Source organism: Populus euphratica, unplaced genomic scaffold (assembly GCF_000495115.2).
Source record: "Populus euphratica unplaced genomic scaffold, PopEup_1.0 scaffold271.1, whole genome shotgun sequence".
Classification (NCBI taxonomy): Eukaryota; Viridiplantae; Streptophyta; class Magnoliopsida; order Malpighiales; family Salicaceae; genus Populus; species Populus euphratica.
In genome coordinates, this window is record NW_011499926.1 from 572,816 (window position 1) to 584,970 (window position 12,155).

The window sequence follows — 12,155 nt, forward strand, 5'->3', positions numbered from 1 at the left end:
TGGTCAGTGTTTTTAAAAAAATTAAATTTTTATATTTTTTAATTTTAAATTAATATATTTTTAATATTTTTAGATTATTTTGATGGATTGATGTTAAAATGAATTTTTAAAAAATAAAAAATATTATTTTAATATATTTTTAAATAAAAAATACTTTAAAAAATAATTACTATTGTACTTTTAATTATCCTCAAAAGCTAAAAAGAACTTCCAATCACCCTCGAAAGCTAAAAAGAGAAATAGGTTAGAAAAGTTTAAAGGTGTAAGATATTTTATATTTCTTATGGCTTTATACATTCTCAATACACCTTCTATTCATAGCCTTAAAAGTGCAACACTAATAAAAATAATCCTAATCCGCGATATAATCTAAGATAGATGATTATAATCACAATTCAGAACTGTCCTTTATCATGTCAGATTATGTTTCTGACTTGCAATGCTCAGCATCAGTTACCAATAGTCCCCACAGGAGCAAACCCCATCACGAAAATGGTGAAAACGATGAGTATCTCTAATGATGATCTCTCGTTCAACGATCTTGGATATAAGCTTCGTAGCAACATGGCAATCCCCACAAACACGAATATTCTTGGTAATTCTGATTGTGCTTCCAGGGTTTGTATTCAGAATGGCAAACACAATTGCCAGCTTCTCACTATGAACTGCTAGATGGCATTCTTTGTCCTCCTCTTCCACATCGTGAAGAGCAGAATCAGTTTCAGGCATGTAACCTAATTCTTTCATTCTTCCAACTAATACATCTAACGCCTTGTAGATCTCCTTTGATTGAGTATGAGACTGGTCACCAGCAAGAAAGGTGTAAACATGATCGTTGATCTCAACATTGCTATTGCCTGGAATTTTTTTGACTCCCTTGCTGTTCATGATTGACCTAACCGTTTCCACATCTTGCCATCTTCCAGCCTTTGCATAAATGTTGGATAACAACACATAATACCCTGACTGTTCAGGAGCTAACTGGAACAGGTGGTCAGCAGCCAAAAGTGCAATATTCATGTTAGAGTAAACCCGACAAGCACTCAACAGAGACCCCCAAACTCTTTCGTTAGGCTCCATTGGCATCTGTCTGGTCAAATGATAGGCCTCATCTATTTTCCCAGCACGTCCCAATAGATCTACCATGCAATTATAGTGTTCTATCCCTGGAGTTATCCCATACTCAGCCATTAGATTAAAGCAATACCTCCCCTCGTCAACCAATCCTGCATGACTGCAGGCTGCTAGAACAGAAACAAAAGCAATCCAATCTGGAGTAAAACCTGAGTCCCTCATCTTTTTAAAGAGAGCAACAGCATCCTTACCTTGTCCACTCATGCCGTAAGCAGAGATCATAGAAGTCCATGACACAACATCCCGAAACATCATTTGATCAAATACTGCCCTTGCTTCCTTTAAGCATCCACATTTTGCATACATATCAATCAATGCATTCTCCAATAATAAATTTGGCCGAAGCTTCTTCCTTTCAACATATTCATGGATTCGGCTTCCTAACACCGCAGCTGAAAGGTCCCCACAAGCAGGAAGCACACTAGAAATAGAGACAGCATCGGGTTCAACCCCATGCACTTGCATCTGCAAATATAAGTCCACTGCTTCATTAGGCATACCATTATTCACATACACTGCTATCATCACGTTCCAAGAAATCAAACTCTTTTCTTTCAGCTTCACAAACATGTCCTTAACATACAAAACATTATCACAAGATGTGTTCGTCACAGCTGGCAAGAGACTTCCCAATGTGCCAGCATCAGGTTTTAGCTTCAAATCCTCCATTTCCCTACAAAGTTTCAATGCATCATTAAACCTCCCATTTTGTGCATACCCAGCAACCATCGAATTCCAAGAAATCATATCCCTCCCTGGCATCTCATCCAGAACTCGCCTTGCCGCATCCGAACACTTACATTTCCCATACATGGAAACTAACCCATTCCCAATATAAAGATTCATATCAAGCCCAAGTTTCACAACAGCACCATGAATTTGCAAGCCAACCCACAAATTCCCAGACACCGAACACGCCTTTAACACACAAGGATAAGTATAATTATCAGGATAAAACCCCTGATTAGCCATGGTTTTGAAAACAAGTAAAGCATCTTGGTATAAACCATTGTTAACATAGCTTCTAATCATGACATTAAAGAACACAACATTTTTGTCAGTAATTTCATCAAATATGTGGCGTGTGTAACATGGTTCACCACAAGCGGCATAAGCCCTCATTAATTTGATGCCAAGTGAAGGGTTTGGGTGAAGGTTTAGGTCAATGAAAATCTTGGAATGGAGCTTTTTAAGTGTTTTGGCATCTGGGTTTTCGTCCAAAATTTTATTACACAAGTCTTCTGTTAGGGCTGTGAATTTTGGGGAAAGTTGTGGGTTTTGGGTTGTTAAAGAAAAGGGTTTTGTCTGTTTAGCAGTTGAAAATTGGCGGGAAAAAGAAGAAAATGTTTTCATGAATTAATCTGTGCCTGTGATTTTGATTGTCGTATCACTTCAACTGTGAAACAGAGTTATATATAGTTTGATAAAGATTACAGACCCACTTGATAAAACTACAAATTATACATTTAATAACATTTAATTAGTTATCTGTAAAGATTTATTCTTGGTTTCTTCTTCTATGTGTTACATAAAGGTTACATGGTGTTTTATGTTTTTAGTCCCTTTTGTTTATATAATAAATCATGTAAAACATAAAAAATAATGTGTAGACAACTACCAAGGGAGCTTCTATTCTTTTCTTTGGCACTGTCTTGCAGGACGAAATGTAACTCCACATTGAATCCTAGAGCCAATTCTTTCAAAGAGACTATGATGCTATATATCCCATGCGCAACCTCGATTTTGAGATTTAACATGTTCACTGAGGATTTCGATACAATGTCGCGTCCTGAATTGGAATCTTGTGCCAGCAAGAAATGTTGCTTCTCCTCAAAGATGGAGTAGCAGTCCTCGTTTCATCAACTTCATGATTTCCCGAACTCCATTCCTACCTTCATGTTTCTGGTTACCAAATGGGCCATCAGTTTCTGGAGGGCTCTTTCTTATATGCAACCCAATGGATTGTTAGGCTTGACAGTTGAACTGGATACAATTCTAGAATGATGAATGCATCCCTTCTAAATCTTTCCAGTTTCAAAGCCTTTAGTCATGGCTTTCTAATAATTAGCCTATATATCTTGTGACTTAACACAACATGATGAGCAAGGCAACGTATCACAACAGAGTAGTCACTCAGAATCAGTCACCATTAATAGCCTGCACAGCAGCGAGTTCCACCATGAAATTGGCGAAAACAACGATCATCTCTAACAATGAGAAGCATGATTTCTTTGGAAACAAACAAGATTGCAAAGATTACTTCTGTTCATACTAAGGTTAAATAGTGGTCTGATGCAGTGACGATAAAAGAATAGGTAAAGCTGCACCTTCTAGGCTGAGATACATGCACTTTCTAGCTAATCTTCCTTAAATTACTATCATGACAATTCTCTGGATTCTAAAATTAGATATTGCTACATGTAAAATTACAATGTTGACAAGTTACTCAAACAATTCTTCTTCTTCTGTTATTTTGTGACAAGAAATCAAGCACACACCATTTGGATGTAGGTCAGATACATTTCGATATAACCGTCTTCCACAGTAATTATTAGCATCTCATGCTCTTTAGCCAATTGCCTGATAAGATCTGTACCAGAGACAATTACCCCATTTCACGTTTCTGACCTCCGGTGCGGTTACTTTGTTGTTCGGGGAGAGAATTGTTCCAATTCCATTGCCCTTGGGAACCTGAAGCAGCTGGTTCTGTGTCATCTATGGCTGCCGCTGTAGCAACAATGCGCATCAGCTCAGCTTCATCAGATGGAGCCTTGTATGTGATATCAAATGCTCTACAATAGGCGAGTCTATCTGCTCCAACCAAACCAGCTCTATCCATGGCAAAAAGGGTTGGTAACTACTCTTGAAGATCAACAGATGTGAATTGAAGAAGTATTGCAGGAGAAGTGCATGGCGTACTACCCTTGTATTTTTTTTAGAATCAATGCACTAATCATATTTAAAAAATACAGCATGAGTTCTCGTCGAACAAGTGTTTACATGACTTCTTGTGTCCGCTTCAAACAGTGAGGTTATCCCATCACTTGTGTAAGAACATAAACTTAAAAAAAAAAAACTCAATTACCTCATATATAGAGACCCAAACAAGCCAGAGAGACGTCAGCATACATAATATGTTTTCGATAAACTCAGCACATCATGGAAATGCTGCCCAGTATTGCTGTTACTTATTGTAGCGCTCGACCTTTCATTGTGAAAGCTTCTCAACATGCAAGAAGAGAAAAGGGAGTTGGGGGAGGAGGCCAGCTCCCCTCTACAAAGAAAGTTTTAGGTCCAAGCCAGTGCCTTCTTCTCCCTCGTCCTTTTTCTCTTCTTCCTTTCTCTTGGAAGGACCGGCTGCTGCCTGACCATCCTTGCCATCCTCCAAGAAGTCTTCTGGCAGAAATGATGGATTCCAAGCCACACTAACCTTCTCTTCTCCAACTTTCCTGATCTCCTCTTTCTCTTTAAATATTCTATTTGAGTTTCTTCTTATCTGATCATGCATTTGTTTTGTACTTCTCAGCAAAGCAAAGAACTTCTCCATCTTCTCTTCTTCTTCTTCTTCTTCTTCATCATCATCATCTTCCTTTCCCTTTTCTTCTTCTTCAACATACTCCGTCTTCCTCTTCTTTGCTTCCCTCTCCATGCCAAGCTAGCAAGCTATTTCCTCCTACAAATAAAAAAATATCAAAGAGAGAAGCATAAGCAGTAGACCATAGAGTATCTCTTATTGTAGTATGGGTTATTGTAGTTTGATGGGTTAAACCAAACCACATACTAGACTCGCACTATGACCACTCTAGAAACCGTGTTAGTTGACTCTTTGTACAGAGTCACCATAATGTAGTGCAGGTATCACAAGAATTCTTTTACAGAAACGGGCTTGGCTTTTCATTTTTGATTTGAATATTGTGAAAGCATCCCTCCATATATAAATAATTGTTTAAGACTTGATTGGTGCAGACTTTAGTTTCAATGTACAAAAGCTGATTTAAAAATTAGCCCACCAATAAGCGTAATGAAATTTTGATTTGATTTCTTGCAAAAACAGATAAAAACCGTAGTGAGTCCTCGATTCTCTTCAGGAATGATTGGCTGTAGATGGAGTGGATACTATGGATGGAAAAGAATAATGGCTAATAAGGTCACTGGCTGCTGCCCGTGATGCTGTGTAGCATACCGAATAAAGGTGATGCAAGCACCATGACATATTGTCATTTTGGAGTCTTCCTAGAGGGCCAGCCTGACATTTTTGTGAGAATATATGCATTGGTGGTTCCTTTTGGTATACTTTTATGGCCTGTATTTAATTGACACCTTACAAAACTAATTTCTCTGCCGTCTGGTTTCCTTCATTACTTGTTCTATGTTCATAGCAGACTCTATCACTCTAGCAATTAATCAATTGTATTTTGTCATCGTGATGTCATATTGATGATCTCATACTAGTTTAAGGTACAATTTATGGTTGTCATCCTCCAAGTGGAGCTTCACAATGACATGTAATTTGTAGCAAATTGAAAAGTTGGGCTCGAGGTTCTTTCATATTTCAACGAAGCAAAGCTGAAAGTCTGTTCGGCCTGCTGTACAAGCTGCTTAACAACCACAGAGTTGGGGGGTAAAAGCAACAACTTCCCTTGTAAGCAGCTTCCACCTGCTTTTGTAAGATGAAGACATTATACTGGATGGAGATTGTCTGACATGAATAGATTCAAAATATGGCAGTTGGACCACTATGACTGAGCTTTTTATTCACATGGGCAATGGATGGTGAACTTTGGATTTAAGTAGTAATTACCTACCTAACTAGCCAGAGCTGTAATAAATATTTAGCCAAGTTTAAACTAGAGTAAGTGAACTAGGTCTTCAGTGGAGTCAACCAAACTTAATGCACAAATAAGATACTTTCGATATCAGGTGGGACCACAATTCACATTATTCTTGCTGAAATTTTAAACATCAAGTTCCATCAATAGATAAGCTGTGTTCACAGAAATATCTTTATTAAGGGCCACAAGCTGGCAAATCCAGAGCCCCATGATCACTGGCATTCAACTTTATTGACAGGAAAGTAGATTCTGCTACTGATGCACAACAGCATGGTATCCAGGGTTAATGTGTAAAACACAACTCAAGTTCTGACAGTTGAGCATGTCATGATATTGTATGATACAGAAGCGTGTGATTGAAGTTCATTGTTTGTCAACAACATAGAACTGAATCTTACTTTGGAAATTGTAAGGAAAAAGAAATTGATGGGGATCTCCAAAGCTTTTCTCCGTGATTGTATGGTGATTTGAAGCTCCCATAAGAAGCTTCAATCACCCTCAGCAGGCCATTATTTTGCTAGTTAAGGCAGCTGGACTCTGGTAACAGAATCAAACAGGGAACATGTTAGCTGAACATTTCAGTAAATCAGAATAATTTTACACGCTAAACATATATACAGTTATTTATTTCTTGTGGTCCTGGAGACGGAATGACTATTTCATAATGCCTATCATGCATGTGGTTGTTCTCAAACATCAGATTCGAAGCCTTCAACAAGCTTCAGTTGTCCACCAACCCACCGAACCTGATATTTTTCATAAAGATAATATGGTACAATTGGACCTCTACCTCCCAGTTCATAGAGTTCTGGCGTCGTACGTTTCTTGTCTATCTCCTGTGGAGTTGGAGTTAGAATATTCCATGCAGCAGCAAGCTCAACGCTCCCATCAATGAAATCAAGAAGATGCTCATATGACTCAGGAACCTCCGCATTATACCTAAGGAATTAAAATAAAGAAAAAGCCAGACGTCAAATTATAGAACAAGGTGGGTGCTGAATTGGCTTCACTTGGAAATGTGAATTTAGACAGAACATGTCTTGTAACGTGAAAGTGCTTGCTTGTCCTTGTACAGCAAATTGAGTTCAGAAGCATCCAACTGCAAGCCAAGTCCTGGAATCTTATTATTAATCTTTACCAGAATAGCTTCATTAGGTGCATCACTCAGGATCATCTCATTAGTAGCCAGATCAATATGTACTTTGACACGTTTACAATAAAGGTTCTCGGGGACATAATGGAAATGTACACGTATCTCCACTCTGCCTCATGTAGTTCATCATGGTCAGAAAATTCAATATAGTGTAAGCAAATGGTACACCATTTCCTCCCCCTAGTAACTATCACATAGATAGAAGAACTAACACAATGCATGTGTCTATGTGCATATAAATACCCCGCACAATTCCCTTGTTCTCTAGTTTCATTCAGCACAGAATTCAAGAGCTGAGTTTGGATTCTTGAATCTTCATATTCAAATTTGAAAACAATGATGAGCCATGGAGAAATCAGGCAATCTCATAATCGAAGTATCTTGGGTTTTTTTAGTGCCAAATTTTGATCTTCTACATAAATTATCATAGAAGTTCCACAGAACATGTGTGCAAGACGAAGTCTTCTGATAAAATGATCTGAAATATCATGCAATGTTTCAGTGACTGAGCGGTATATTGCAGGTGGTGTATTTAAGGTTTGCCACATCATAGAATGCAGCACAGATTAATAAAATACATAAACTCACCTGCATACTGTGTACATTAAGTTCAGCTTCATAATGGCTCCAAGACCAGACTAGAGAACCTCACCACTGTGAGGTTATCAATGAGGTTCCTTCTTAACAGATGATCTATCCTGATGTGCACAAAATTTAAGTCATATTCCAATCAACTGAAGTGAATAGCTACAAAAGAAAATGTGCTTACTGAACAAATATTGCGCACACACGGAACAGATATAGCTAACGTCAACTGACACTTGTATAATTATTTCTCATCACACTTAGAGAGAAGACCTTGTGAATTGGTGAGAAGACAGTGCATCAAACCCAAAAGGTTTCACAAATATTATTCGATTCCAGCTCTTCAGTGTTAGGGTATTATCAGCTAGACAGGATGCAACATCACGGAGTGCTTCTTGTGACACAGAAAGGTAGTGTTCCTGTTTGCTTTAGATCCCACCTGCATTGGTGTGCTATTACAGAATCAGTTATCAATTAATCCAGCTACTCTATTTTACAGTCAACAAAAACCCCACCTAGTCAGAAAGCAATTTTAATATTTAAGCATGTGCCAGTAAAAGTATACCTCAATCTGCTCCATTCTGGCCTTTAGCTTTGAAATCCTCTCTCAGTTATCATAACGTCCTTTAAGACTGTAAATTCTGCTATGGAAAGCCTCCATTTGTCCCCACAGTTCTGCCTGAAACATTTCCAAAAATTGATGATTATTGCAAAGTTGAGAACCTGTGATACAGGAATAACCATAAGACATTAGCATACATTCAATAATTTATATTCTTACTTTTAGCATTTACTTCATTTTACAGAATTTTTTTAATGAGCATTGTTGTGGGTAGTATTAACAACGCAATTGACAGGCCCAGGAATAAATATCAGATATTCTCCGTACGCAATGCCCTTGTTAACTAAAGCTGTGAGATTTTATTGATAAGCGACCCGCTATATTTGTTTTAGTCATTTCACAGGGAGGTTCAGAAAGATTGAGTTTTCTTTGGCATGATTGTGGATCAATGTTAATTGGAAGCATCTTCTTGTGCCAGCCATATATAGAAATGCTTGCTCATTTTGACCATTCTACCACATAATTCAATAAAATTATTGATTGAAAACTCGTAAGGTGATAAGAGAACCATACTGGTGACCAATGCGACAAGTCAAAGTTGAAGCTGTTATGGATCTGAGATCTTCAGCCATCAAATTCTTTCTTGAATAACCAAAGATACCAGCATCCTGCATCCATAAAACTACTCAAACTAAGAGTAAATACAAAAGTAAACCAGTGTAAAGGGATATGAACACAACATACTGGAGACTAGCTAATTTCGCTAATTCATGTATTTCCACTTTCCCTTTATGATTGAAGTATATCCACATACCGAGCTTACCAGATACATGTACAAAAAAAGGGAATGTACACAAAGAAACGTTGAGTATTGACATCAGAGTAAACCTCACCTCAGATAGAAATCCATTATAATACAGAGCAAATAATGCTTGAAAAATTTCCCCCTTTGCTAGCTCACCAGTTGCTAATGACTGCAATGCAGAGAGAAGGTCCTCTACCACCCTCAGTCGGATAATTCAAGGAATGACTTGGCAAAGGCACTACATTTGCGAAGGAATCAGGTTGGAGCTCATGCAAGAACTTTCTTCAGGTTCCGAAGTTCTTTTTGTCTCTTGATCAGAATCGACACTCAGAAAACACATTTTGACAACAAATTCAACTCAAATGGACACACACAGGTGCGCACCCTTTTGGTAGTAATCATCACAACAAAACACAGACTTTCAATATAATAAATCATTAACCATGAAGCAACACTCAATACACAAACTGTCACGCACACAATCTTCAGTGGAATCTACAGTCGAAAAACAAACCTTTACTACAAATTCAACTAAAATCCATACACAAATACATGTTAGTAACAATGAATCTTCATCACAACAAAAACTTACTTCCATTTTCCTCTTTTCGATTAATTACACACAGACTATCACTATAATGAATCACTAACACTCGAAGCACGATCTTTCACCACAAACTCCTCTGAAATTAACCCACACGTTTACACTTGTAAGTAATAAAAATCACTATTAACAATGAACTATTACTAACCATTGGGAAAATTTTGATTTTTTGGAGTCATGAACTCCTTCAAAGGTCCAGACTTCCTATTCATTTGCCAAATATTGAATCTCTGTGTCGTCCATAGCTTTAACCCACAAAACCTTCTACATAAACCACCTCCTCCAAAATTCCTTGTCACAAGCTAACATAAACCGCCAGAAATCAACAAACTTAGTAATATATTCAAAAGGGCACTTATAGAATCACAAAAGGTTCAGTACTTTATAGTGCAAAATCTCATTGACCTGCAAGCTAGAAGGAGGGTCTTTGGGAGAACTCGAACATGGAGAAATGGGTCTAGAAGTTGAAGAATCCCAAGAGGGTATTGATAGAGTTGGGAATAAAAGTGACATCCTTTCTGGATTTTATTGAGGTTTAGACAGTAAAGGTTCGGTTCTTTTACCCATGGTGGAAGAAGAGGGAGGGAGATAGTTGAGGATGAATGTAACTTGCGTTTGGCGAGAATGGTTGTAGTGGATTAAATGAGGACACCAGATGACTGTAAATTGGACTTTCCCAGAGGAAGTGCGGAACTAGTGACTACAATGGGCTGTTGGTGAGAGGCTTTCTTTTGTTTTCTTTTGAAATAATTTTCCTACAGAGGAAGTTATTTATAATCAAGTCTTGGATTAATTATTTGTATCTAATTAGTTTATAAAAAAGTAAAATATTTTTTAATATATGTATAAAAATCGCGTAGTTATTTCATTGTATACCATTTTATTATTTACTTTCTTATGTTTCATTATAGATAATAATACTGAGATTTTGAAAAAAATTCAAATTAGTCCTAGAAGGGTAATGGAATGGACACTCGTACCATTAAAAAAAAGCGTGGGTAATGTTTCACGGTAGTCAAATTTAATTATATATTATCTTATTAGATGCGTAATTGTATTGTTTTACATGGTATGATATAATTGCTGTTGATGATTTGTTATTTATATTATTTTTTGTTTTTACAACAAAAGTATATAATTGTTATTTTTATTTATTGTTTGTTAAATAAAATATATTTATCATACCCAAATTGCTTAGAATTTTATTGTTTATTTGTTTAATAATGGTGCAAATAACATGCCATTTATCTCAATAATTTTTTTTAAAAAAAAAATACGTCAAATGATGTATATTCAGATTTCAGTCATTATAATTAAGTTTAACATTGATATCAAATATAAGTTTTTTGGATCTCACAACCACAAAGAATTTAAGTATTTTAGGTTTGACAATAATATCAAATTCAAGTATTGATGGGTGAGAAAAGAAAGAAAATAATTGGAATCTAGTTTAGAAAAAAAAATAGCATTTCTTAATTTCAATCCAAGGTACTTAGGTCTAATAACAATTCTATATCCAAGCAATTTAAATCTAGAATCATAATAATTCCAGGTAATTTGAATTTAACAATCATGCTATATTCAAATTGTTTAATTTAATAACCAATATATATATATAAAAAAAAAGTAATGAAGAATAAGCATGTATCGCGTGTGTATACTCACACATACTTTTAATGAGGTAGCCATAAATAACATCATCCAAAAGATATAAATAGAAATAATTTATGTTTTTTTAAAATGAAAATATACTAGGAATATAGATTTTCAAAAAACAAAAAACTACATAATAAAAACAAAAAATAGAAAAAATAACACACTATTTTTTTATTATATGAGTGTTAATATTTTAGTTTTTAGTTATAATTTAATATATATCTTTCGTATGTTTTCATGTTCACCAATACTAAATTTTATATTATCTTGGATATTTTATGTATTTTATATATTTTTTATTTTTTAAAATATCCAAAAAAACACTCAAGAATATATACCATAGATATAAATAATAATTTTTTAAAAAAATGTCTCGAAATATTTCAAAATCCTTTCTTTGTCCTTATTTTCAAATCTCAAGTATTTCTATATAAATATTTTTAAAAATATATTAAAATATTTTTTTCAACATCAGCACGTTGCAAATTAAGATTATCATAAAATACTAAAATAAATCAATTTAATATTTTTTTATACGAAATATATTTTTAAAATGCACTCACACACAAAAGTAAAGTAGATACACAATATTAAATAGCCAGTCTCCATCATTTAACTTAAAATACCAATACATATATAGACACACCAAAATCTTATGAGAATATTGCCAGCAGATGAGAGCCGATAATGAGGTGTGTCTAAACAATGGGCATGGTGAATGGTGTTCAGCCATGGGAATCAATGGATGAATTCATGATGATGAATTTTAATTATATATATATATATATATATATATATATATATATATATATAGAGGGAGAGAG

General features: G+C 35.5%; 2 protein-coding genes and 1 pseudogene across 3 annotated transcripts; all 3 read right to left on the minus strand.

The window, feature by feature from the left end:
* Positions 1-268: 268 nt before the first annotated feature.
* LOC105135692 (putative pentatricopeptide repeat-containing protein At3g49142) lies at positions 269-2,658 on the minus strand. Its single transcript, XM_011040698.1, has one exon. It carries the CDS (start codon positions 2,485-2,487, stop codon positions 454-456), a length of 2,034 nt encoding a protein of 677 aa, XP_011039000.1. The 5' UTR covers positions 2,488-2,658; the 3' UTR covers positions 269-453.
* Positions 2,659-4,269: 1,611 nt separating this feature from the next.
* Positions 4,270-5,147, minus strand: LOC105135691 (protein NIM1-INTERACTING 1-like). Of its 2 annotated transcripts, none has more exons than XM_011040697.1 (2): positions 4,927-5,147; positions 4,270-4,807 (listed from the first exon to the last, which is right to left on the minus strand). In XM_011040697.1, exon 2 carries the CDS (start codon positions 4,781-4,783, stop codon positions 4,409-4,411), a length of 375 nt encoding a protein of 124 aa, XP_011038999.1. In that variant the 5' UTR covers positions 4,784-4,807; positions 4,927-5,147; the 3' UTR covers positions 4,270-4,408. The 2 variants fall into 2 exon arrangements, with proteins under 2 accessions (XP_011038999.1, XP_011038998.1); XM_011040696.1 differs by having other exon boundaries at positions 4,916-5,147.
* Positions 5,148-6,172: 1,025 nt separating this feature from the next.
* Positions 6,173-9,282, minus strand: LOC105135753 (glucose-6-phosphate 1-dehydrogenase 4, chloroplastic-like; annotated as a pseudogene).
* Positions 9,283-12,155: the final 2,873 nt, after the last annotated feature.